General features: G+C 37.2%; 1 protein-coding gene across 7 annotated transcripts in view; it reads right to left on the minus strand.

The window, feature by feature from the left end:
• Positions 1 to 9,997: 9,997 nt before the first annotated feature.
• Positions 9,998 to 27,367, minus strand: part of LOC139684612 (transducin-like enhancer protein 1) — a 76,368-nt gene continuing 58,998 nt past the window's right edge. For all 7 annotated transcript variants that reach the window (XM_071580731.1, XM_071580735.1, XM_071580730.1 and 4 more), the window contains 8 exons: positions 26,633 to 26,823; positions 25,175 to 25,251; positions 18,412 to 18,661; positions 16,495 to 16,742; positions 14,092 to 14,239; positions 13,553 to 13,703; positions 13,040 to 13,116; positions 9,998 to 12,881 (listed from right to left, as the gene is read on the minus strand). In XM_071580731.1, the coding sequence (XP_071436832.1) occupies positions 12,774 to 12,881; positions 13,040 to 13,116; positions 13,553 to 13,703; positions 14,092 to 14,239; positions 16,495 to 16,742; positions 18,412 to 18,661; positions 25,175 to 25,251; positions 26,633 to 26,823 (1,250 nt within the window). In that variant the 3' untranslated portion in view covers positions 9,998 to 12,773. The remainder of the gene's footprint in view (positions 12,882 to 13,039; positions 13,117 to 13,552; positions 13,704 to 14,091; positions 14,240 to 16,494; positions 16,743 to 18,411; positions 18,662 to 25,174; positions 25,252 to 26,632; positions 26,824 to 27,367) is intronic.

The raw sequence follows: 27,367 nt of genomic DNA on the forward strand, positions 1-27,367 counted from the left end.
GCAATTTTCTGCATTATTTGCCAGATTTCAAAAAATTAAAGAGCAAAGTATTTTCAGTGAGAATGACAAAGCTTTTTTTTTTTGGACCTAAATGCCATACCATGTTCAGAACTTTGTGACACTGGCCTGTATTAGTTCCAAAACAGGAGCTACTAATGTCATACTGTAGTTGCCCATGCTGAAAAAGGCAGAGGCTTCATCTAGGCAAATACTTTATCTGTTCCCTGCACTATATCCAGATTTTGAAGTCTTCAGCTTGACTGATCATGAGTTAATAATCAGTATACTTGTCCTGGGCATTTCTAGTTTTTTTTCTAGATATTGTGTTCCTGAACCAGAAGGCTAAATTCACGAGAAGTAAGATGTTTTCTTGCAAACAGAGAGAAGGACCTCTGATGGTACTTACATACAGCCTACTTTCATTATAACAACTGTCAGTAAGCGGTCTTATACAAGAATGCTGAGGTCTCCCACAAAAGCATATTATACTTTAACCACACTGGTTAGCCATCGCCTAGTTGGATGAGACCATTTCTCAGGAAATGATCAAACACTCAGCTAAACATTTACTTGGTTATTTGCTCTTCCACTGCCTTATTTCCTGAGAGTACTAAGAAAAATTTAGAACAACCAACAGTGTGTCCTGGCTTTGCTACATTTGGTTCAACACAAATGTAGTGTTTCCACTCAGATATCTTCAATCAAGTAAAAAGTCTTGGCTTACCTTTTTGGTGTTGCATCTGCATTGCTGCTCAATTGTGCTGTAAATGGAAAAGTCTTCCCTGCTGGTAGAAAAACAATGTTCTTTTCCAATCCACAGTCACCTTCCTTTCCAGTAAACAAGCCCCACATAAAGCAGTCCTTCGCCCTGGCTGGAGAGAGGCAGCAGAGCCAGGGTGTGCAATTCCTTCCCCTCAGATGCTTTGAATCTGCTGCAGAGCAGCTTGCTGCAGGGAGGTGAGGGAAATGAGAAGTTCACTGTTATATTAGTGGACACCCCATGTGTGGAAGCAACCACAATGAACCAAAGACTTAATGTAACCCCAGACACCCTTTTCTTCACTTGTGCCTGGACCATCTTGGACATGCCCAGACCCCAAACAACACTTAGTGATGGGGCTGTAAATAATTTATTCAGAATTTTTTGGTTTATCTTCATCTACAGATTTGTTTATGTTGTATCTTTTGACCTCAATTTCCCACTTCTCACACTCTTCTCTCCTGAATTTCTCCCAGTGACCCTTCTCCCAGCAGGCCTCAAGCACCAGTTCCACACTGGGGCTGGCTAGGCAAACTGGAAGCCAAACTACAGCTACCACCGTGTAGGCACACTGTTGCTTACAGCCCCCAACATGAATTTAATGGCAGTCTACCAGAACTTGGCCCCCACACCTCTCCAAACCCTTGCTGGCCCTGTCTTGGAAGTCACTGGCCTCTCCCACCTCACAGTACAATATGAAGGAAAGCCTGACCAAAAGGGAGGCTTTACTCTTCATCTTCCTCCCCTCCTCGCTATTTCAAGCTGCCCCTACACCATCACAGCACTAAAAGCCTTTAGAAGGCTTGCAGAAATTTTATGCCTTCTTAGTGCCTTTTTATAAGCAGAAAGCTGAATCTTTATTAGAGTAAAATAAAAACTTTGGGGTATTTCTTAGAAAGAAAAGCTTTTTGGCTAAATGGACCAAGCACTACTTGGATTTTGTTTCACAATGTTGAGTCCTTCAGAGCAAATGGTGGGCACTTGGCTGGTTTACTCCCATCTTGAGTATCAGAAAGGTATGATCCAGTAGGAAGGATATTTTCACAGAGCACAGAAATGCTCAGATCAACTATTTTATAAAAATCAAACACCCACTTGAAGCCATTGATTTGGAACTTTAAAAAAACCCAACTGTGGATTGTTCCAAAGAATGACTGTGAATATGGCCATGGGTACAATGAATAGTTAAAAAAATCTTACTTAAAAAATTTTTGCTGGGGCTAGAAATAAATGTCACCAGCAAAAGCATTAGTGCATCCTGCAGTAAATTAGAACCATTTATTATTTCAGCTTGGTATACTGACAATTTCAACAGAGATGGATAAAAAAAAGTTGCATTTTCCTAGTGTGGCAAGTGATAAGCGTTACACAGGAAGACAGAATTAAAACTAAATCAAGTCACGCTGATTAAAAAAAAATCAGATCTTGTTTTTTTTCTGATGTGTTATTGGCTGTATTTATGCATCATGAAAAATATGGTCTAGCCAAACTCAGACTGACCAGAGCTTAGACTGACAACAAACTTGCTTTGAAATAACTACAAAAAAAATAAAGGAAGCAAGCTCGTCAGCTCTAGGGTGAAAGGTGCTACTTACAGATTGCACATCTTTTCCAGTCATTACGTTTTGCCCAAAAACTGGTTTGTCAGGAGTTATTTTTCCCACCCCCTGCCAATCCTCTCTTAAACCATACAACAATGCAAAGTGACGTTTAAAGTACTCCAAATCCCTCACAGCCCAGTCTGAATGTTGGTTCTTTCCACACCAAAGCAAGAGCTTGCAGCTTTGAATTTAGGATAAGCTCCTACTTTTCATAGAGAGTGATGTGTTATCTCCTTCCTCCGTGTAGAATGATAGGCTTGGCCTCATTAACGCCAGAGTATGCAAGCAGGTAACAGTGTTCATAGTCCCACCAGCAGAAAAAAAATGAACTTCTAAATTTCATATCACTCAATTTAGTTTGTTTCTTACAAGAGAAGGCCAATACAGTGATCATCAAGGGCAGATTTTCTGTATCCTCTAAATGGGGCAAATTTTCCCTGTCCTCTAAATGTTCTTTCCTCATCCCGTATTGCACTATACAAAAACCCACATTAGTTACTAAATGGAAAGGTTTATTTTGAGAATGCAATTAATACGTAATACCATGGAAGATGAACAACTATTGTAAATACAGAATAAAGGCTCAAGCACCACAGCTCTTCTCTTCCTGTATTTGTGTTTCACAAGAAAAGACACACAACACTAAACTCCATAACTTCCATACTTTTAGTGCTATAACTAATTTAGAAACACAATGCCTCAATAAATTAGCATTTCAGATTGACATATGTGTGTATTCATGATCACAAGAATTCAAAACAGAGGCCCAGAGAGCCCCATAACACAAAGTTCTTCTGATCCCCTTCAGCTGTGCTTTGAATCACAAGCAATACTTGTTTTGCCATGCTGCACTGTATTCTGCTCTTCTGTCTCAGCTCCATAAGGCAGGCCACTAATTTTGTCTAATCAGCGGTGTGAGTGTTCATAAGCCTTGTCAGCTCATTTACAACAGTGGACACTACTACAATAGGAAATGAACATATTGATTTAACTCGGGTCCTTGGCCAGCTGCCAGTTACCAAGAGATCTCAGCTGAGTTTGAAAACAGCAATTGCAAAGTGACTTTTTCCCTCCTGCTGCCCTCCTCATACTCACTTCTGATCAACACATCATTCTGATTCACACACACATCTTGCAAGCTCAAAGAAAATGTTAGCATTTATTTTTATGTTGCAAATTAAGTTTACATATGCCCTCTCTCAGGACTCAAGAAAAAGTCGACTTTCTTATTGAAAGGCTCTATCAAAACTGAGGTAAAGTACAAGATTAGAAAGGTGGCTCTAGTAGAAATGACAGAGGATGTATACCACACCATAAAAAAACACATGGGAATTTTTTTAAACAAGGCAGAGGTGAGCTTCCTAGTAGCAAGAAATTTAATGCCAAAATCTATCAGAACTAATGTCTATCCCAACAGTTACAGTGCAAATCAGTTCAATTTCACTGTAACTGCTCTAAAATAAAATGTAAATACACATAGAATAAAATAGTCAAAAAGCTGTTTCTAGTCTGACCAAGGTTTGACCAAGCAGAGGCACCTATGAATATTTTTGAGATCAGCTTCATAAATTATTTTTCAGCTTTGTCATTAAACCTTTGAATTTACAATGAAACTTCTGTATAAGGCTCTTCCAATGGAAATGAACTGGGGGCAGCAAAACCTATCACTAATGCTTAAGCTTCCTGGAACAGGCTGACTACAAGCATAGCTAGGATAGTAATTTGCTCCCTCCTTCAACCACATATAATACAGTCTTTATTCAGCAAAGTTGTTTCACACCATGACAAAGGTGAGATTTTGCTGTATTATTAGCTGCTCTGGAAGGACCAGTGTTGTGCTATCCTACATTTTTTCCAGGGCCTGGAGATGCAATTTCCTACAATCTGCAGGCAATTTCCCACCAATTTGCTTGGGAAGCTAATAGGCTGTGACAGGAGATGGAGCTGGCAAGCAGCAGGCGGCTTCAGAAAAGACAAATTGCATCTCTGCCACCTAACTGGGCAATCTAGAAAGACAGAGTTTATAGCTTTGTAGTGTTATTGGGCCCCATGCTAACAGCAAATCATTCAAGCTGCTATATGAATTTCATATTCTTTTCCTTCTGAATTGTTATAACCACACATCACTTTGTTGCACTTTTTCTATGAACGACAGTTAGACACAGATCATGTATGATTACTAGTTTAACTGCCTTTTAACTAGACAAGCCCTGCTAAATTCTATTCACACTCAGAAACAGACATATATTGTCTCTCTGCCTAACACTGCAGTATTTTGATTATTTTCATACTTGTTAAGGTACAAAGCAGATGTCTATGGAACAGGATTAATTTGAAAGCTAAATCCAAATGCATCAGACAGAGCAAACATGGGAATGCTAAAAATATCAACAGTGAGCACACATGTTGTGGTAACAAAGTGTCACTGTTCATTACAGTACAAAAAGGAAAGCATAAAAAACCTAAATATGACTGGTAAATTCTCCCTCTGGCAGGTTTTGAAACCTAAAAATGTAACCTGAACAGTCAAAACAGTTCAAAACCACCCATGCAACATTTACCTTGCAGATTTCAAATTATCTAAAGTCAGTAAGACTAGTAAAGCTCCAAGAATATATCATTATATCCACTTTGATAGAAATGAAACTGACTTAAAGCTGCTAAGCCCCATCTAAGATACAAAAAAGAGAAATAAATTAATGAACTAAAGAAAATGATTCAAAGGCACATAACACTAGCAACTATTGCAAGTTATATCTGTCACTGTACTTCCCCTTATTATTACAGCTAACCTGGGGATAAATACTGTAAACACATTCCATTATAGAACCCTGTATATCTCTATGTTTTTCTTCAAAATATAGAAGAACAAGTTTTCAAAGGCATGGATATTATTAGAACCAACCAACAACAGTAAGGAAATCCTTATAATTAGGAAAATATGCTAAGTTAATATTTTTCCCCTTCCCCCCACCCCCCAAGAATAAATTAGGTAGAGACAATCCCATCTAAATTATTGCTGTCTATTGGGAGACAAAATTAGTACTGAGATGTATAAAATTTCACTATAATTCAACCCTAAGGATTTTTTTAATTACTTAAGTAATGAAAAAATGTAAAATTACAATGAACAAAGTATTGAAATATTCTAACATGCATTTTGAAGCTGTCACATTTAAACCACTTGTCATTAATATCCCCATTAAATATTTGTGGTTTTTAATAAGTTACAGCTAAGTAAAATACTGAAGAACCAGAATTATAAGAGTATTAGGTCAATAACTTGCACTCAAAAAGAAGAGTGTCTACATAAACAAATAATAAAACTATGAAAACCATTCAAAACCCAGAAATATTTCCTTTTACAGACTCACTGATAAAAACACAAAAGAGTATCAGGGTTTGAAAATCTTGAATCTGACAAACAAAAATTAATGATTTATCTATACAAGTGTACAACTTTCTTGACGTACACATTCAAAAAATCAATTATATAATAGATTTGTGAATACTCACTGAATTGCTGTCAGAAATACACATCTCACATAATTAACAAAGATAGAAAGGTAGAAGCATTTTGTATGTATAACTCATTAAAACATCTGTAAAGGTCTAATATATATATTGAGGGAGAAACAGAGGGTAGCATGGTAGTAAACTGGTTTCTGTGTGAAAAAGGAAACTTACTGCGGGAAGTAAATTTAACATGGCCACAAAAGTTGAATCAGTTCAAAATTTTATTGCATGCATGGCATGCTAAGGAAATATCAAACTGGCATTAAGGACATTTACATACTTAACAGCAGTGTTTTGCTGATTCATTAAGTTAAAAATATTTCAAATTTGTAAAGCCATAAGATTGTAGATTTACTTGAAATCAAATTAAAAACATACTCTGCTCCAACTGCAAAAAAACCTCAATAGCTATTTTTTTAAGAATAAAGGGAATCTTCGTTGCTCTGCAAAATGTCTTGCTACACAAAAATATCTTGCTACACAAAATAAGAGTAATTAGCTTACCATAATTGCAACCAATTTTGTAAATAATGTAGACTGCTGAAGGAAGTGTGGCAAAGGCTGTAAAATGAACAGATGAATTTTATTTTAAACTAATTAGGCTCATTACCAGGAATGTAACAAGTGATTTCTATGTTTCCCAGTGCTATGGGTTAACTTGCATTTATGAACCCTTCATTTTGCTTGTTAACTTCTTTAAATTGCCATTAAAATCAGTGCTTGGGAGAAAAAAACAGCACTTATTGTCTGCAGTTACAAACTATCATCTCCATTTTCTATGCTAATGCTAGAGTATACAAGAGAGATCATGATAACAGTATGTTTGATTAATCTCCAAACCATGCATTATCTTTGCCTCTAACTCAGTTTTGGCAGAAAACATATAGAAACAGGGTTTAAGAGATAGTATACCTTTGTACTGTGAACATAGCAAAGGCAATCCTGGCTGAGTTGTACACAATAGAACTGTTTAGTGTTCCTTGCAGCAGCCTTTCTGTGAACCAACATAAACTTGCTGTGGGCAAAATCACATGTGAAATTTTAGGAAAGAGAAGATCTCAAAATTTTAAGTTTTACATCAGAAGCCACCACAGAATTTTTCTGTGGAGAGTCAACTACACTGACCAGCAATTTCACAAACAATGAGTATGGAACAATGCAGCTATCTTATCTCTGAGTGCTTGCCTTAGTAAGAGAAATTATTACAAAATACACTGGCTCATATAATCTATGCAGATATCCACTAAAATATTCAGTCAGATTCTCCTGTAGTCTACATACCACCAATAGGCTGGTATAGTCACAAAACACTTACTAAGGCATAGTGGAGAGCATAGAGCCAGCCAGAAAGGACACAGACTGTAGTTCAGCTTCCACGAGTGAACTGTGGGACCCACCAATAAGAAACATGGGAAAAAAAACTAACAAACACAACCACCAAATACTTGAAAAAGCTCAGATTTTGCTGGTTTACAAAATGTTAAAGTGATTGTTTAGGCTCTCCTAGCTGAACAGTAAATTTCTCAGAAATATCAGTGAGCTAGAACCATTGGGCAGATTTTCCAAGCATCCCATTCCTACATGTCTGGTTTCCCTAGCAAAATCTACCATGTTGCACTAAATTGCAATGGGACATCTGGGATTATCAACTGCTTGGAAGCGGATGTTGAGCTACAAAAATGTGAGGTAATAGGAAATGTTGAGACCTGGCTGTGATTTAACTCACTTTCCTCTTAGGATTAATGACTGCTTATGGATGTCAAAGAAATATCCACTTAAAATTCCGACACACAGCTCAGGTGTCCTTGAATTGCTATGCAGAAACATTTGAACAACCTTACAGAGAAATAGAAGTAGTGAAATTGCATACTGGAATCTCATTCTAAGTGAATTTTGCAGATTACATGTTAGATTGCCCCTAAAATGTTATTTTTTGTGTTTATGTTCCCATTTTATCTTATCTAGCAGTGTTCCCAGGTGGCCAAGAATGCCAATGGCATCCTGGTTTGTGTTAGCAATAGTGTGGACTAGGAAAGGGATCCTCCCTGTTCTTGGCAGTGGCAAGGGAGCACTGCAAATTCTCTCTTCATTTTTGGTCCCTCTCCACAAGAAAAACATTGAGGCATGTCCAGAGAAAAGCGCTGGAGCTGGTGACGAGTCTGAAGCATAAATCTTTCAAGTTTCAAGGAGTGGCTAAGGGAGCTGGGTTGTTTAGGCTGAAGAGAAAATGGCTCAGGGGTGAGCTTATCACTCTCTACAACTACTTGAAAGGAGGTTGTAGCCAGATGAGTTTTGGTCTCTTCTACTAGGCAACTAGTGATCGGACAAAAGGATATCGCTTCAAGCTGTACCGAGGTTCAGGTTGGGCATCAGAAAGAATGTCCTCATGGAAAGGGTTGCCAAGCATTGTAATGAACTGCCCAGGGAAGTGGCAGAGTCATCATCCCTGTAGGTGTTCAAGAAATGACTGGATGCAGCACATAGTCCTAGGGTTTAGTTCATGTGGTTGTGTTCGGTCAAAGGTTGAACTCGATTCTGGAGGGCTTTTCCAACCTAAATGATTCTGTAATTCTGTCTCTCCATGCATTCCCTACCATAAACAATTTCTCTCATTCTGGGTTCATCTGGTTCTACTCTGTGTTGGTTCAACTTTCCCATTACATAATAAAATACAAGACACCATGATTGAACTGTTGCACAGACCTATATTCTCATATTCTTTCTATGCACTTGTTAAATTCTTCTATGTACCAAAATAAAAATATTAAATCCTTCAAGGAGCAGCAGAGTTGGAGTCAGTCCAGCTTCTCCAGTGAATTGGTTTAAGGGGTAAAAATTTTTTCAGTAGTGTGAAATCTGAAATCAGTATTCATCCTGAAAACATCAAAATCCCCCTCCTAATTACTAGAATGGTGGAGCTCCCCCATCAAGTCAAATTGCACCAATACAATAGAAAATATGAAGGACTACTCTAACTATGTTACATCATCCCACAGGCTCATAAGTGGGCCAGTCTTCCCACTAAAAAACCCAAACAAAAAAATAAAAAAAGCCCACCAAAAATTAAATATCAAAACCAAAAATTAATTTGTAAATCTGAGTTTAAGTTGCTTAAGTAATGGAAACACTTCTGAAAATTCAACTTGATCTATCGTCAGTGCAAAAATGTGACAGAAAAGTTATGGTCAACTGTTTATACACTGTCATCTGGTCTCATATATACTTTTGAATGTATGAGACTAGATGACAGATTCTATGCTGATGTTTATATTAAAAAACAACACTATTGTTTTAACAGTCAAAGAAATTCATCTTGGTTTAGTGCTCCCTCTTCTCTTTGAAGGAACAAAAGCTTTTGAAATGCCAAATGAGATAAAAAGAACTAATGGGGATGAAAATTCTCTCTCTGGGACCAGTGGCTTGTGGACTGACATGTGGAATTGTCTTTACTTGAAATTATAATCAAAAAGAGATAGTCCAACACACTGACAAATGCATTGTGTGGAATAATTTTTATAAAAGGTTTATGCCTACTGCATATATACAGAAAAATGTTAGAGCTAGCAAAGGATTTTGTTTAGTTGAATTGATATTACCTCTCTTCATCAGTTATTGTTTGCACTGACATCCAAAATGCCTTTTGTAAGGACTCTCTGCTTTTATCCAGCACCAGCATTTGCCAGAGTGGCATTTAGACATTTCTGAATACTGAGGGCGACCCAGGAAAAAAAAGTGTCTAAGCAAAGAAATCTTTTATCACTGTAATTAAGTCAACCAAAAAAAATTAATTACCTACACCATATTTACTGGTGTACTTCTTTTTTCCATGTGGCTTTTCCAGTGCCATCACTGTTACTGCTGATCTTGGTTGGCTTGTTTCTTCATTCAATATATGCAATTATTTCCACCCACTACTTTGCACAGGGCTATAAGATCTTACAGAAGTTTTAAGCTTGACATGTTTTAAATCTCGTAGGTAATTGTGTAGACAGATGCCAAGATTTCACTGAATCTATTTTTTCATTAAAAATTACATCTGCATCTGGAATAGGCTTTACAGTGTGACAAATAAAAAAACCTCCAATGTTTCATAAACTCTAAGTGAAATCTGAAAAAACAATTTGAGAGAACTACTTTATGGTGCATACAAAAGTTCTAAGATGCAAAGTTTAAAGTAGATCTGATGGGGGAAAAAGAATCATTTTCTTAATTACAATCAAGAAACATATGGCACAAATATGATTAAATTCATTCACATGCATAAATAATACCCAGTTCCAGAACTGCTCGGACATACTGTGCATTCTAAAAGCTAAGAAGACAAGGTATTTTTTGGTTTTTCTAACACCATGATTTTTAAACTTCCCGATTGTCAAGAATGTAGTCTTACTAGCAAGCACTGTGTCACAATATATAGCAGATCCATTATGCTTGTGTTATTTTTCTTTAGTTTACATGGATGTGTCAGAACACTTGAATTCTTGATTCCTCTAATATCAACTTCAGAGAAGAGCAAAAGACCTATAAATTAAAAACCAAGGTGATAGCAGTTTGAAAAAAATCCAGATGTTCCTAGCTACAGCAAATTTGCCACTACTGCTAAAGTCAATGATTATTAGCAAAGTTAAATGTTCAGAGAAACTTCAGTTTAAAAATCAAACAATCTAGTAAACATTGGGGTTTTTTAAAAATATCCCTTTAAAAAATTATATAGCACTTCACAGTATTTCAATATAGCAAATATAGTCAATCCTTTGAAAAGCCTGATGATTCTGCTTTTTGCCTCACCATGTGTGAAAGCAACATGGCCAGCGTCCAAGCTGGTCCGTTATTTTCATACAGATACATATCAACATCACAGCAGTTGTCAAAGATGTAGATATATATGGATAGAAAACTAATTTTAAATGTCTAGGACACCAGATTATCCTGAACAGTTAACATTTTACATTTCAAATGTGATGTTAATACATTAAGGCCATTACAATTCTAGATGCTATAAAATGGTTTCAGTAGAATGGTCATGCAAATTGAAAAGAAAAGCAATGTCTCTTCAGACTGGAAACTGAGATAAAATTTGCCCCCAGATGAGAAATTCCTTACCCAGTCAATGCACCTGTCAGTCAAACCTGGTTTTTATCTAGATGCCTGTCTGAAAGAGCAAGGATACAGCTCATTGTCAAATGCTGGAAAAATGAGAAAGCAGCTCTTTACAGATGAGTCTTAACCTGTCAGTTTGTGTAATTTGAATTGTTTGTTCAAAGATATCCTTCTGTTCATCTGTACTCTCCATTAGCAATAGAAATTCTAATTAAATTTACTGAATGTAGGAAACGTATGGCACTCACTGTCCAAAAACTAGGTTTGTCTAGCACACAAGTGGTAGAACTGTTAATCAGAAAAAACAGTTAAAGTGAACACATTCTCGCCTCATCCATTGCTCTTGAATACATCAAGAAAACTTGAAGATGAATAGCTTTGGTAACAGGCTGTTCAGCACAGTTCTTCACAGATGCCACACACTGATGTCACAGGGGAAAGGATTCAAAGATTGCTCTGTACGAATACATACAGCCTATAGCCCTGAATAGCATGGGACACTCAGGAAAATTAATTTGAATTAATTTGTAGAGTGGATTAGTTAAAAATCAAAATATTTCTAAGAAATTAAGAAGCAAATTTAACTTAGTTTAGATTAATCCACTTCATTTTCACTTTAACATCTTTAAGTGATCCCCCGTAAAACTCACACTTTTGGTAATTTAGTTAAATTTACCTGAGTACCTAAGTATAGACAAGACTGTAAACAGAAATGGTCATTAACTACCACTTCTCTGTAAAATACAAATGATGTGCAACTTATCTAACCACAGACATCCTCAGTTAACAAACAAAGGCTCTGACGTACTTAGTTGAAATGTAGTCTCACATGAATTCTGTTCAACTGGGGGAAAAAGGAGAGGGACGTCATCTCTTTTTCTATGCAAATGACCAAATATGAGTTATGATCAGACACATATTATTGTTTCTGCCACAGAAAATATACATGGGACATCAGAATAAACTTTAAATAAACTGCACAGCTTTATGAAATGTTCCATTTTTATATTTACACTATAATTAGTACAAAATTGCCTTTAAGTTTTCTGTAGCACAAGACAGTATCTCCCGGACTTGTTACCCTAGTATGTTCAAACAACTACTTTGAAGTATGATAAAGGAATCCAGGAATAGTTATAAAGTATAAGACACCATTTTTCAAACTATACATAGCATTTGCTTTTGCTTCTAAAAAGGTACTTATATCCCCAAAAGGTTTTTAATTTTAAATAAACAGGGTGGACAGGGAGGGGGCAAGGGGGAAGACTGGTTGTTGATACTAAAGCTTTCACTGTAGTAAACTAGATATATTTACAGTTTATACAAATGTTTGACCTTCAACGAAAATACAAAAACGTATCACAAGATGCAAAACCAGGAAACAAGTTCTTCTTAGACATTGCTGCTCTACACAGGACAGAATGCAACTTGAACCGCAAGGAACAGAAAGGTATTTATCCCCCATATTCAGGCAATGACAACAATTTGCATGAGGTCATAAAGAAAGGAAAAAAATAAAAGGCTGCAACATTCTTCAGTAGACTTGGCTTTTAAAAACTATGTCAAAAATCTAGGCTACATCTGTTCATCTTGCCTCTGTCCTCCATCTGGTCCATGTAGCCAGTACTTAGTTGCTGGACGTTGCCTTCTATTTTGAAAAATCAGAGTAGTTTCATGGTAATGTCTGGAACCTCAACACTTTCATTCCTTTTAAAAGTCAAAACCTTCCTACTTCTACAATTAAGAACAATTTGGGCCCAGTTCAACTTCTAAAAGTTATATCCCCATGATATTTTTCAGTAGATAACTTCATAGACTGTAGCCTTTTTGTCTCCAGAGCCAGTGACTATGTACTTATCATCCACAGAGATGTCACAGCTAAGCACTGACGAAGATTCTTTTGACTAGAAGAAAAATAGAAATACATTACATCATTAAAAGAGGCTGTTAATCTCATCTAAGCATCCCATTTTGGGTAGATCACATATGTGAAGATATCTGAGTCCACTCAGGGGACTCTTAACTGTTCTACTTTTTAGTTTAAAAGCAACATCATCCTCACCTGGAAGATACTGGCTCCATAAGGAGTTCTCCATGCATTAAGAAGGTTATCTTTCCCAGTACTCACAAACCATTTACCTAGAAAATAAACCAGAAGGATTATGAAAACAAGAAACAGACATTTTTACAAATTCTGTGTTTTCAATTCACATCACTGAAATCTGTCAACCAATTACTGTTATAAGAGCTCTCACCACTAAACAACATAGTACTTTTGCTCACAATCAATGTGGACACTCATGCTTTTGCAGTGTGTTACATACTAGGAAATCCCTACATTCTGTAAACAGAAACAGGTTTTTACATGACTCGATCCTCACAGCAGCCTTTAGAGAAACAGATGGTTGTTTGTAGGTAAGTGCATTTAAATTCAAAAAGCAGAGATATTTGTTACTTATGAAACTGAAATACTAAGTAAGTTTTGACCATCAAATGAGCTATGGCTATGTAATAACTAATCAGCAAAACACAAATTAGAGCCCAGAGCTCCAGTTCTATGTTCAGGGCAACTTACCACAGTAAGCAAACTTGAGTGACAATACACAACTCTCATGAAGGTGCAGTTGATATTTGTCTGGTTTATTTACATGTAGCACTTCTACATTGCTGCTCTCCATTCCCACAGCTAGCCATTCACCAGTAGGACAATAACCAAGGGAAAATATCTGAAAATTAAACCACATTTACACTTTTTAATTTTTTTTCCTAAAGGTAATTCTTTTTTTTTTTTCAGTTAAAATTAATTAGGAGAGGGAGAGAAAGAGATAGAGATAAGGACAAATGGACATGGTTTAATAGAAAGACTGCAGTTCAAAATTGAAGTAACTAAATAACTCCTGTTCTTACCTATTAACTTAGAAAACTAGGAAAAGAGAGTAGTGCCAGGCTATAATTTTGTTCTGGAAACAAGAATATGAAAATATTGTCTTGTGAGCAGCTTAAAGTAAGAGAGGGAACAATTTGCCAGTTGCACTGGGCTCAATCTCACCTCTCATCATAAATGTTTCTTTCCCAATGCATACAGTCCTCCAAGCTAAAAGAAAATCCTGTTACCTGTGATGTGAAGTCATGCTGTTGTAGCTGTCTCCCCTCTCTCAAGTCCCAGGATCTGACAGTGTTATCCAAACCACCTGTCCAGAGCTTGGTACCATCATTAGAAATGTCAATACAGCTGGCTCCATCTGTGTGGCCCTGGAATTGCCTGATAAAACAAACCAGATTGAATAATGATTTCCTGCCAGAGTTGAACATAAACACTGCTGTGGTGCTGGTTTTGGACTCTGTACATGTGTGCCATCTCTATCGTGTCTGCCAGTGAGCAAGAATCAGCCCCTCCTTCTTACTAGGCATTGAATACCAGTATTACAGAAAAATTTTCCAGGTGCTAGAGGAATTAATTGCATCATGGCTAGCTGAATGAAGTCAAATCTTTTCCATCAGGTTTTGAAAAGCAAAAAAAAAACACCTTATGAGAATATTAAACCACAGTAATTATACTTAAAACCACTAAAGGCAGCTCAGATTAAATCAAGTGCTTGGGGAGCAAAAGTTTCCATTTCAGAAATCAGCTTCTGTACTTTTCTTTGGCCAAAAGTCAAGAAGATAAATAATAAGCAGATATTAATAGATAGGAATTCAGATAGACATCCAGATAGTTAAACAGAAACATTGCTGAGTCACAAACTTGCATTGTTTGTGATAGTGATGCCGAAGGGGATTTTGTTCTGATTTTCACATTTTGTAGATTTTAGGAACACAGGAGTTGTAGAATTTTAGAAGGTTAATATTTCTAACAGTTTAAGTTTAATGCCTTTCTATCACTACCCCTGTCCCAGAACAGGGAGCTCAAATTCCTTTAGTTAATTAATCTTGTTTAGACTCCTTTCCAAGGTAGAGCTGAAGGATATCAGAAGGCCTACAGAATGAAACATAAACATAGGTCAGAGTGACCCAGAAGTCAAAACTGGATGAACTCCAAGAGACCTTTGTGTGCCTGAGGAAGAAGAGCTGATGAAGACAGAGGGTCTTGACGACCCCAGACCCAATTCCAGGGGTTGGTCCAGGGGTGGGACTGGGTCTGGACTGAGAAATGTGTAAAGCAATGATTGGAGGGATCTTATTATAAAAGCCATGGAAACAAGAACTGGGGCACATGCATGTCATCCTGTATTCCTGTGGGCTGTAGGCCCTGTGTTATTAAAGGACCTTTACTTTTTATCTTACCCTACACTAACGTGCTCAGAGTCCTGTTTTTGGGGGGAGGGGTCATTCACGGCATCAATAGATTAGAAAAATCTGAATGGTGCAGTTTATTTTATAACCTTCCCATTAGCAAAGCTCAGCTTTCAGTATCCAGAATGTCACCTCAAGGTCTTCTTAACCCTTTGCCAAAAGTATTCTGAGACTCCTGCATTCTTCATCAGCAATCAACTTTAGCAAAGTCCTGTGCCTCAGTGCGAAAGGTGGAGGGCAGATGGGGAAAAGACAACTAGCTTGAGAATGAAGGGTATTAATCACTAAGAGCTGCCATGCAAAGGTGATGCAGCACATTTTGTTTTGTAGCTCTGGTCTCAAAATTCCATAAGTCAGCAAGATCAACCAGCAAGTGGTGGGAATATCTACAGGAAACACTTAAAAAAGTAAGACAGTCATGGATGGAGAGAATGCACCTTTACAGGGACTAAGCATGTATAGGGTAAACTGAAGATTTTATATAACTGAAATTGTTTATATTGATGCAAAAATTCCACAGAAAGTAAAACTGGCACTCACATTAACACAATTTTCTGCATATAATTTTAAGCTAATTACTGGTATACAGGAAGCTTAATTGAAACACAGCAGACTAAGCATATTCTTTAGTGCTCGTGTTCAGAAATTTTAAGGACTTTCCCAAATTAGACTCACTCTTCTCAAAATATTGTAAGCTACTACTACTTTGGAAAGTAAAAATTTGTAATATTTATCTTATAGTTAGCACATGTGCTTTCCTAAAGAACTGTGAAGATCCACATTTTCAACAACTTTTGTAAGATTAATTTTATTGTTTGACATCACTAAATAAGAACTGAAAATTCTCTTTATTATTTAACAAGGCTTAAGATAAAGGAAAAGAACAAGCCTCAAGGAGTTCCCTAAAAGCTATGTTCAGTCTATTCCGATCACAAACAAGCAGAAATGCTGCTTGTAGAAACCTGAAGACCAATCCCAACTATTTGAAATCACAGCACCTTTTACATTGACTGAAGTAGGTTACAGACCAACCCATTAGGCCCTGAAAGCACATATTTCAAGACTAAGCTGAAGCTACCAAAACTTGTGTGCAAACTGCACTCTTTAAATAAGAGATGCTATTTTACCTTGCTATCATGAATCCTGTTCAGGGAGATAAATACTTGTGTAGCTGTCCAAAGAGTAACTTCTATTAAAAATTTCAGTAAACAAGTAATGACTCACCTGACCAATGTCTGATTGTGCAGATCCCACACTGCAATGTTCCCATCACTGCAGCAGGAAAAACACACCTTGGAATCAGGGCTGATAGCCAGTGCATAGCAGGCAGGTGCTGAGGATGTCAGCTCTGCTTTTATACGAGGAGTTGGTGCTGCCAAGTCCCATATGGATAATGTGCTGGCTTCCCCGCCAACTATGAGGGTGCATCCATCAGGCAGCAATTTACAAGAGCGGATGTAGTTATCTCTGTTCTGTACAACACAAATCACCTCAGTTATGTCAATAGATACCTTCCAGTAATGACCACTAATATCATTCTGACTGCTTCAAAGTTTTAAATTCTTTGCCACTTTTTCCATTACCAAAGCACTGAAGAGGAACCAGCAGATTTTAAAATGTTTCGAACACCTTCTCCTCATCACTAATTAGAGACCGCAGCTGCAGAAATTAAAACTGCAGTCTCCTCTTGCCACAGTCTACTCTGTTTCAGACCTAATGAATGGCAAGTTTTCTATGTCGTTACACAAAAGAAGAGATGAAATAAACTTGTATTTCTGCAAATACACTCCATCAGTGAAGTGCACCAACAGTAAAAATATTAAAGCAAATGACTTTTAGTTTGGCATTTAGACAACCTTATATGAAAATGTGGTTCATCTCTTGCCGTTCAGCTTGTGGAATTTTTCTTTCAAATACTATTTTGCATTTACAGTATTGAAGTTAAAAATTTAAGTAGTCACATACTGGTCTTGTATTTATGTTGGTCCTTTGCTGTTCAACATGATTCTTACTGTACTTATCAATTTCACATTCGTGATACTATTGCTAATTGAGAAGTACTATGGCAGAGTTAGCAACAGAAGATATTCCTTCCCTCACTTACTACCAGCTTGCTTGACTGGCAGCAGTTCTTCAGGAAATGGATTGTTAAGATCTGTAACTCAAAACATTGGAAAAAGCACTGCAAAAAGTAGCTAACAGCATTCCTACTCCTATATACATTATTTTTTTGTGAAGGAGCAGTAAACAAAGCAGTGGAAATGTTGGCTTAATTATCATTACCGTTCCATGACTAAAATGAAGGTTCTGTATCCAGACACAGAAAAGAATACCTATTCAACTGCACTGTTACTAGTGGGCAATTAACAAAGGATACCAGTAAATAGGGGTAAATGGTGCAAAAATCCAAAACAAAACCCCCACCTCAATTACTTGAATGAACGTTAAAGCTAGAATTATTTCCAATCAGAACACATATTGCTGTGCTTTCTGACATTAAGTCTTCTCAATGAACATTGCACAAACATCTACACTGGCTCTGTAGAGAAGCATCTCTAGTGAGCCATTACCTTTTTTGAGTTATCTTTTCAGGTACTTCTACTACTGTACTCAGTCCCTTTTGTATCCTGCACGTGTGCAAACAACCAACCTCTATGTATAACTTGTGGATCATGAATGAAAGCATAGTGAGACTAAAAGTAACCTTGGTACCTTGTCACATTATTTCACTATCTCCTTGCTACCATCTTACAGAATATGAGGTTGCTGCTCCTTGTGTGAGTGAAAGACCTAGGAAAGTTCTGTGCAGCTCTGCATAAGCCAAGCTATATTCCTTTTAAACTTAAGCACAAAAATCATCAGCATACTGGAGAGGGAGGGAAAGGGGATGAAAAAAAACAGGTGCGCATTCTACTCAGGAATCTGATCTAATCTGTTATTTGACCATTAGTGATGATATTTATCCCTTAACAAACTAAAACTATTCTCTAACTCCACCTGTCATATGCTAAAAAAAGACACCAGAAAATAGATCTACCTGCTATTTCTTTGTCATATGAACAAAATCCAGACAAGGACAGATATTTCCTTTTGAGTCTCCAAGGAGAAGCTACACTAGTGCACAAGTTCCTCTTCACCTACCAGGCAGTCCAGCTGAGAGACAGGGCTCTTGTTGCCAGGCTGGCTGATGTCCCAGACTTTGACGCACCCTTTCCCACCCGTGTACACGTGTCTCGTGGGGTTGCTGATGGTAACTGCACACACAACTTCCCCGTGGTTCAGAGTGTTGATCTGACGTGCATGACGAGGGATTCCTGGACCAATGAGGGCATCAGGAGGGAAAGGAACTGGCTGCATCTGCCCATCTGCAGTAACGTGGAATGAATAGGCTCTTTTGGGGAAGGGAAAGAAGGGAGAAGATAAAGCAAACAAAAAAATCAACCATTAGAGTACTGCAACGCAAGACAAACACATTCTTTGTCAATCATTTTTAGCATGAACATCAGAGATATAGTGCCAAGTAATACAGACATATAAAACTTTATAGTGAGAAAAAGGTTCACAATAGAAATTATCAGCTTGCCTCACTTAAAAGTATTTGTGCAGTGGGGAAGCAGGTTAAATTTTACCTTTAAATTTACAGCCCAAGATCATGGCTGCTATCCCCTCAACCACCTGGATAATCAAAAGATCTTTCAGCCCCTGGTTTCTAGTCAGCAGTTCCAAGTCTCAGCACCCACCACAAGTCCTACAGCATTAGTCGTACTCTTTCATCCTTTTTCTATGAGGCTTGCACCCATTGCCTTGCAGTAGCCCTAGCTAACAATAAAGTTTTGCTTGATTTCTGCACCTTAGCTTTAACATCACCACTAGCTATGCTCACATGCCACTCTTTCCATCTGGTAGCTAGTGCTTTGAGGAGAAAATAGGAACATGTAGAGTGGTTGTTCACATTTTTCCTCAAGAAAGCTGATACTATCTTTTCATAATTGTTTTCCTGAATGAGTATCTGGGAAAAGCTAAACGGCTCAGTTTTCCAGGTACTCTTGGTACTTCTGAAACACCTTTTATTTGTATTCAGTGCATGATTTCAAGCATATAGAAATTGAGGGCTGAGGAAGTGAAATCCCAGCACTGAAAAAAACCCATTCCTCCTTAGGGGAAGTATCAAGAAGAAATTATTTCTTCTTGGTCACTGTTGAGCTCTACTCAAGGACAAGGGCACAAACACCAACTCATAAAGCTTTTATCCAAATCTACTTTATTCCTCAGAAAACTTCAGTCACTGTAGTTCAATTATTAGTATTGCATCCATCTTCCAAGAACCCAACAATAGGTATTTCTATAATCTCTTGTTCTGAACAATAAGCTAGTATTTTCAAAGTATATTATACATGTTCCCAAGTATCACACAGTTTGAAATGAAGGAACAAGCAAGATGCCTGGATCTGCAACAGACATCACAAAGCAACTGAATGTGCCCAGGAGCAGAGAAGAAGATATTGCTTTGAAAAAGAGTGAGAAGAGGAGAGATGAAAGACTTGAACAGTTCTTTTATACAGGAGATAACAGTGGAAACAGTCATTCCATGAAATATCACAATTTTCTCTCAAGAAAAGGGTAAAACCTGGTTAACAGTAACTTCTGTTAAAACAGAGAAGAAATTAATAGTGCATATACATGCAATTCCTGTACTTCATTCACGTTTCATGGTTGGACATATGAGTGAAAAACCTGCTCAGAGGATACTGAGGATGAGCAAGCACAAAAGATGACAGAACTTTTATGTCACAGAAATGTCGGAAACAGGAAGTATAAGACAAGAAAGGAAATGCGAAGTTCACTTCCTTACATGTATACAAGGTATACAGTGTATCAAACATATTTTGTCCCATGGCACCCTTTCTCTTCTTTGAATGAAGAATTATAGCAATGATAAAGGCTTAAGTAGAAATCTGTACCCTTTCTGTGAAGAGGACTAGAGACAAGACTGTCCCAAAGTAGCTATTCACTAAACAGATCAGACACAGGGTGGGAGAGGAAACACAACAGAAGTGGCAACAAGACTACTTGAGGCTGAACAACTGTTCAGGTTCATCTACAGAATCCAGCTGAAGAGTTATAGCACTTAAGACACTGAAAAGCTGAGCCCCATTCTGGGCTCCAAATCAAAGTCAGTTGCAGAATATTTGTTGGTAGGAAGAGTACACAGAACTACACAACTTTGAAGTTGCAGTCTGCCCTTGCTTTTACCATGGACTGAAGTAAAACAATTAAGCAAGTATTAGGCAATTTCTTTCAGCATGTTCAAGCAGGTTAATCTACTTGTCCATGACTGTTTTTTTTTTTTAAATGGAAGGTTACAGGTTGAATGCTCTGTTCAGTTCAAAATATCTAAATAATTAGTTTTTTGAAATGTTTAGGTACATACAGAGAGATTTTCAGTTCTTGCTCAGATGAGGTGTGAGGAATAGAATACTTTTCAAGCATTTTGTGCTACTGTAGAATTGTGATGACTCTCGTGCTCTGAAACATCAGACCTACCCAGTATAGATTTCATCATGTACAATTTTATCAATGTGCCTGTGTTTAAAGTGTGGCTATATCAATCACAGAAACAGTCTACGTTTATCATCATGGGCTGGCATTAGCTTCTGAGACTAGTTGATCAGGACACAGGATGACTGAGTTTGACAGCCCAAACAGACCAGCAATAGTTTCTTACAAGCCAAAAGAGCTTTTTCTATAGTGTAAGTTATCTGCAATCCACTGTAAAAAGAAATGGCTACACCTTGCCAAATCCCTCTGCCAAGCCAAGAACACAAAAAAGTAATGTTTGAAGGTATGTGGCACGTAATACTAACATCATCAGTGCCAGCATACTTATGGTATGGTGGTCTAGTGATTTGTATCTGCTATATATTATAACTTTTTTTTTACACCCCTTTTAACTGATAAAATTTGCAACATTTGCCAGACTGACTATCCTCAGATAAGGAAGGCCTCTGTTTCCAGAAGAACACAGTACTGGAGACAGCAGTGCAAATGACTCTTTGCAGCTCAATCACCATTGTCTTTGGCTTTCTCTCCACAGGTCACCATGATAAGAGGGCCTGCTATGCTACTTCTGGAAAGGAATGTACTCATAGTGCTACATTTACAGAAGATTCAATTTGTAATGCACTAGACATATTCACAGGCCTGAATTCTCAAAACTGATGAGCATTTTCATTGTCCTGCCTCAAAAGAGCCAATAGTCAGAAAAACTCGCAAATTCATGAGTCTTCTAAAGCTTAAGAAGTTTCCTAACAGGGACCAATTGACCACGTATCTTTCTTGTAGAACTGATAGTGTATGCCAGAAACTCCTGTTCAGACTCAGGACTAGCACAGATTTCTGTATCTTTTCCAAGAATTTTGCCTATATGAAAGATAGCTACCCAATGATGGGTTCCCTGAATATCCATCTTTGGTCAAATGACTGTTAGCATTAAGAGATCCCTTCCTTGTGTTGGGCTAACAAACACAGCAAACAAAGAAAAGTGTCTCACACAAATGCAATTACAATTTAACATAAAATATTTTCTGTATTTGTACAGAAATAACTGTTTAACTTTATACATGTCATCAAATAATTCTACCCAAAGATACATGGCAGGGACACACACACAGACCTTACTCTCCTTCAATACATTAAAATTAGTCTTCCTTTACAATAACTCTCATTGTATATTCACTGAACAAGTGTGAAGATCAATTGGAATTGCTTGATTTCAGTTCTAAACAGTATACTACACCTCTCCAAAACCACAACAAAAAGTCAGCTTATAACTGAACATTTACCACATAAAAGTTCCCTTTCCTACTAAAATGAGAAGCATGTATTTTCAGCTCTTTCTAATGTCTGGGAAAAAATACTGAGAAATATATGTGTCCTCCATTTTACCATTAATTCACAAGTTTAGACACCAGGAAAGCAGTACTGTGGAAATAAATCTTACCACTAATCTTGAATATCTGTGTTCAGTCCACAGTCCAACTATTAGAAGGCATGATTCACATCAACCAGAAAAACTAAAGACCAACTAAGTACCTCACTAGAAAGACTATGCAATGCAAAAAAAACCCAAAAACAAACAAACAAACCCAACAAAAAACAAACAACCAAAAAAACAAACAAACAACCCCCCCTCAACAACAAATTACAGCAGCACACAACAAATTTATAGTCCAGGGCATAGTTACATGCATCAAAACAATGGAATGCAGAACGCAGACACTATTTCTCCATGTTCAAGTGAGTTCTTAACAGGCTACCAATTTTTCTATCAAGCTAGTCATTAACAGATCTCAGAATACACAGGGGTTAAAGAAACCTGGGTGCTATCAGAAATATCTGTCCTCTAGAAAGAAGAAAATTTAATTTTCTCTTGGAAGGAGAACTGGGTGAAAAAGAAATATCAACATAACCATTGATAAAGATGGGCAGCCTTGAGCATACACATATGGGTAGAGATTCAGTAGGACAATTTGAAAATTCTCTGTACTACTTGCAACAAGACTCATCAAAGCTCCACATCTCACAAAATAAATTCAATGTGACACCTTAACTTCAGTCTAGGAAATGGCTGACTTTGAAAATAAATGAGATACACTCTACCACTTTGCATGATTATATCACTCATGTACTCCATAAATAAAATATCGGAGACAAACCTCATAAAGGTGAGATATTCAAAGATGATGCAGCATCTAGCTACCTGTATCCAATCAAGACTAAAACTCTAAAGCTGTCAATGGCAAAATAACAGATAAGTTTATGAAATTTTAGGCTTGCCTTACTAAGATAAGCAAAGAAGTAATTTTAGAAGAAATGTGTTAGTAACATAACCAAAAAAATCCCAAACATTCCAGAAGATGTTAAATCAAGTGGAGAGTAGAGAGCATGTATCAAAGTAGGCAATATGGGAAACAGTATGAATAAAGTGCTAAAACATTAAAAAACAAACCAAACAAAACAAAAATACACCCCCACACACAAGAAAACCAAAACACAGACAGTAACTTTGCTGTAAAATACCAGGATAGCAAGTAGAGCAGCATGCATGTGCTGTCCTTATGTCTTGAACAATGCAACAACTAAAACTCAGCCACAGAAAATTTCTGATTGAACAAAAATAGATTTTGATATAAAAAATCGCCAGGCATTCATAACAAAGTAAGTAATTGAAAACTTATGAATATACTTGTTTAAAAGTAAAAATGTACAGCCACTGGAGTATGCAATCTCCAAAAGTATTTCATGTAAGTACACAAAGTTCGACTAAAAGTCAGCAAGAATGAGTCTGACAACTAATAGAAGAATGTTTTGAGAAAAAAGCCTGATCCTTACTGCACTAAATTTAAACAAACCACAAACTGATACATAACACCAACTCACTGAGCACTCACTTCAGTAATCTTGTCAACATACTACTAACTTTGAGTAAAACCAAGATTTAACAGGTTTCTTACACTGCCAACAGATAAGCCTGTTCTCAGAAGTGTGGTGGATAACAACAAAAACACATTCAGGATGGCTTTTCAAATAAAGTCTGGTGCTTTCCTACTGTTACAGGAAAAAGAAAAGAAAATGCAGTTTTCTGCCTCTAATGTGGTATATTTTCTAGGATGTTTGTAAGACTGACATCACACCATATCACTAATTAATAGAAGTTTAGAATGAAAGCAAACAGAAATATGTAAGTATATAACTTTCACCACAGTCTGTTCTATAACTTAGACAGTATCCTTAATGTAATAATTTCTGAATTTTTCATGAAACTTCAAAATGAAACATTAAACCAAGGTAGATTGGTTCCTAAGACATTACAAACATATAATATGAACATTGAGCACAGAAAGTGCAAAATGTTGTTATTTTCAAAATTATGTAAGCACCTAGCTAGAGAAAAACTCCTCTAATTGCAACTTCCTGTTGAAAGACAGGCCTGACAACCAAGCATGAAGGGACAAAGAAGGCGTCCTAATAGAGTATTGAAAAAGGTATTATAATTCTCTCTGCCCCATTCTGAAAAACAGCTTAGTTGAATTTTCTGTCAGTACCTGTGTAGACCTACTTGTCCAGAACTCTCAAAAAATAATCAATATTTTAAGAGTATTAAAATATTTAACTGCTTATCAGTAAGTTCAGTGTCAATAATCTACCAAAGTCAAATTACTGAAAAATTTAGGGTATGCTGGTGAACTTATTTTACAGCAACATCAAAAACCCCACAGCACCACAAAAGTATTTTATTTAACAACTGCTTCATCAATAACTAAAAATTTTACATCAAAATAATGTGTTGTGAAAGCTATTCTACATCTATGTGCCACCTGTTTGATGACTGCTTCATCACCTTTTTGCTCTCTAGTTGCACAGTCACACAGAAGTTCAAAATAGGCTGCTCCATTATGTAGGGTGTGTGTAATCTGTTACTTAAGCAACTGCTTCAGATATCCACTGTCATCATCTGCAGATTCTCATGCCTGATGAAACAGGTGCCAGACAAGGAAGTCTGCAAGCTTGCACTACAGATTTATTCTCAGTGAAGTGTGAAGTTTAGTTTCAATATATTTTTATTAACATATTTAACCAGCATCTACCCCAGAAAGGATAAAATAAAAAAACTCCAAGTATACCTTCAGCAGCTTCTCCTTGGAAATAGGTACATGCATACCTGTTTTGGGATATGACAAATAGCATTTGAGCATCTTTATTCTTCTTTTACTAGAAGAAGTCTAAAACAATCTCTTGAGAACATCCAGACACTATCTCCTTTGAAATTCTTGTTCAAAGACACAATAAAATTTTACTCTCTCTAGATATTGTAGATGTTACCAAAATGTCAAAAATTACTTACGGTTTCCCCCCAGGAATCCCTGCTAGATTTGGAGGGATTCCAGGTACTCTCATATGAGGAGGAGGATCAAACCCAACCTGACAATGAAAAGTGAATTAGTCTCACACTTGAAATTTCTCAGCAAGAGAGAAGAAAAGACCCTTTTCTTCCCTCCTAAAATACTATGCATTTAACCAAAAGGTGGCTTTTACCCACAGTACTAAATAAGTGCATGATCCTTCACTGGAGAGCAAACCAAGATGCTTTCCCTGGGCATGATTCTGATAAAAGCATTCATATGCAAACACAAAACCAGTAGCATCTATCATGCATTCACACCACTGAGCCTAACACAAGCATCCTTGCGTTAGTAGGGTATCAGATTCCTGTGTTAAGTCCATGGTATGTCAGCATGAAGCCACACCAGTGCTCTTTACCTCTGGGAGAGCTAGGAGGCTGGCACAGTGCAATGCTGGAAAGCAGCTCTGGGCCCCAAATAGGATCTATATATGGCTCCACAGCATTCTGTGTGAGCACATGAGCTGAGAGATCTCTCAAGGAGCCACATTGCAGGGTGCAAACAAATTTGTATACAGCTTAAATAGATTGCAATTCCCCTAAATTTTTACATCCTAAGCATATACATCAAATAATCCAAGCAGAACAAAATACTTTAGTTTTTCTTCTGAAGGTTATGCCTGAGTACAAATTGTTATTGATTTAAAAGGAGGGTGTACACTATTTAGAATTTCCACATTTTTACACAAAAGCCCTGTTTACCAGTTTGAAAAAAGTAGCCATACCTACAATAATGAAACTACAAGCTTTAATCCAATTTTACAAGTTGGTAAGTTTGTCTATGCATAAAACAACCATTGACAACCTTGCGTTTGCAGAATCAGGTCCCTAGATTATTTGTGTGAGAGCAGGTATAACTACTATGCCCCATTTACTTACTACATCCACAACAGCAACTATTCTCAACACGCCTTAGCAAAGAGCTTCAAGATAGGTATCCATTGCAGATTGATTTCCACAAAAAAAGAACAAAATACAAGGACAGAGACACAAATAAAAAGGCTTTTGCATGCTTCAAGATTAATTTCCTATGTCTGCATGGAACACAAGTGTAGTTCAGTAACGAAACAGCCACAGCTTTGTGTAGTCCACAGCTATAATGAAATACTTTGGCTACCAAAACAACCTTTTCATTTACATTTCATTTTGGCATTACTCATCAGTTAAAGAACTGATGAAGGAGAAGGAAAAAAAAGGAAACATACATTAATACTGAGAGATTTTGTTTTCAAGGGGCAAATTTGTTTCTCCTGCCACACAGCAAAATGAAACATGCAGTAAAGCTATCAAGCCTCCGGCACTGATACAACTCGGGAATTCAGTAGTGCTAAATGAAGCATGTAGCTTTTCTCAGTGAACCACAACTCGCACAACTGAGATTGCATGCAACGTATGGCTTACCATAGGAGATCTTCCATAGGCAACCACAGCAGCTGCAGCTGCAGCAGCACTCATCTGGGGTGACATATTGTGCAGACTGGCATAGGCTGCCCCTGGACTGGTTAACTCTCCATTCATGCCAGCATGAGGTACCATTCCAAATGGAGTAGGGTATGGTCCTGGTACTGCCAATGGTGTCCGCAAACCCGCAGCTACAAAATAATGAAATTAAGTACTTTCATTTATATACTCCTGCATACAGGGAAGAAAACAGCCCTTTTCTTTCCCCTACAATACCTAACCTTTCCCCATCTCACATACACACACTGTAAAGAAACATTGCCATAATTTGTCTGCACCACCAGCTCTTCTCACTTACTGTAAATAAGATCTACTGAAGTCTGAACTTTGAGATTACTTCTAGTAGTGTCTTCTAGCATTACCTATTTCCATTTCTGTAATATTCCCTTGTTTACATTAATCTTCTTTTTGCCAAATTAAGCAGCAAAGCTGACAGACATGATTTACACAGCTTATGTCTGAAGCAACTGTGTGTACCAGCCTGGATAGCAAAAGTAAACTTCACCCAGCATTTGTCAAGCTGTGCACTGCAGCAAATATTAGTAGACTCCAAGAATGTAGAAGGGATTGTACATAGAACAAGTACCAGAAACTTCTGAGAAGTCTTTTTATATCACATTCAGTCTCTGGATTATTTCCAAAAAAGATAAAGACAAAAGTAAACAAAGAAGAATA

The sequence above is a fragment of the Pithys albifrons genome, chromosome Z (assembly GCF_047495875.1).
Source record: "Pithys albifrons albifrons isolate INPA30051 chromosome Z, PitAlb_v1, whole genome shotgun sequence".
In the NCBI taxonomy this organism is placed as follows: Eukaryota; Metazoa; Chordata; class Aves; order Passeriformes; family Thamnophilidae; genus Pithys; species Pithys albifrons.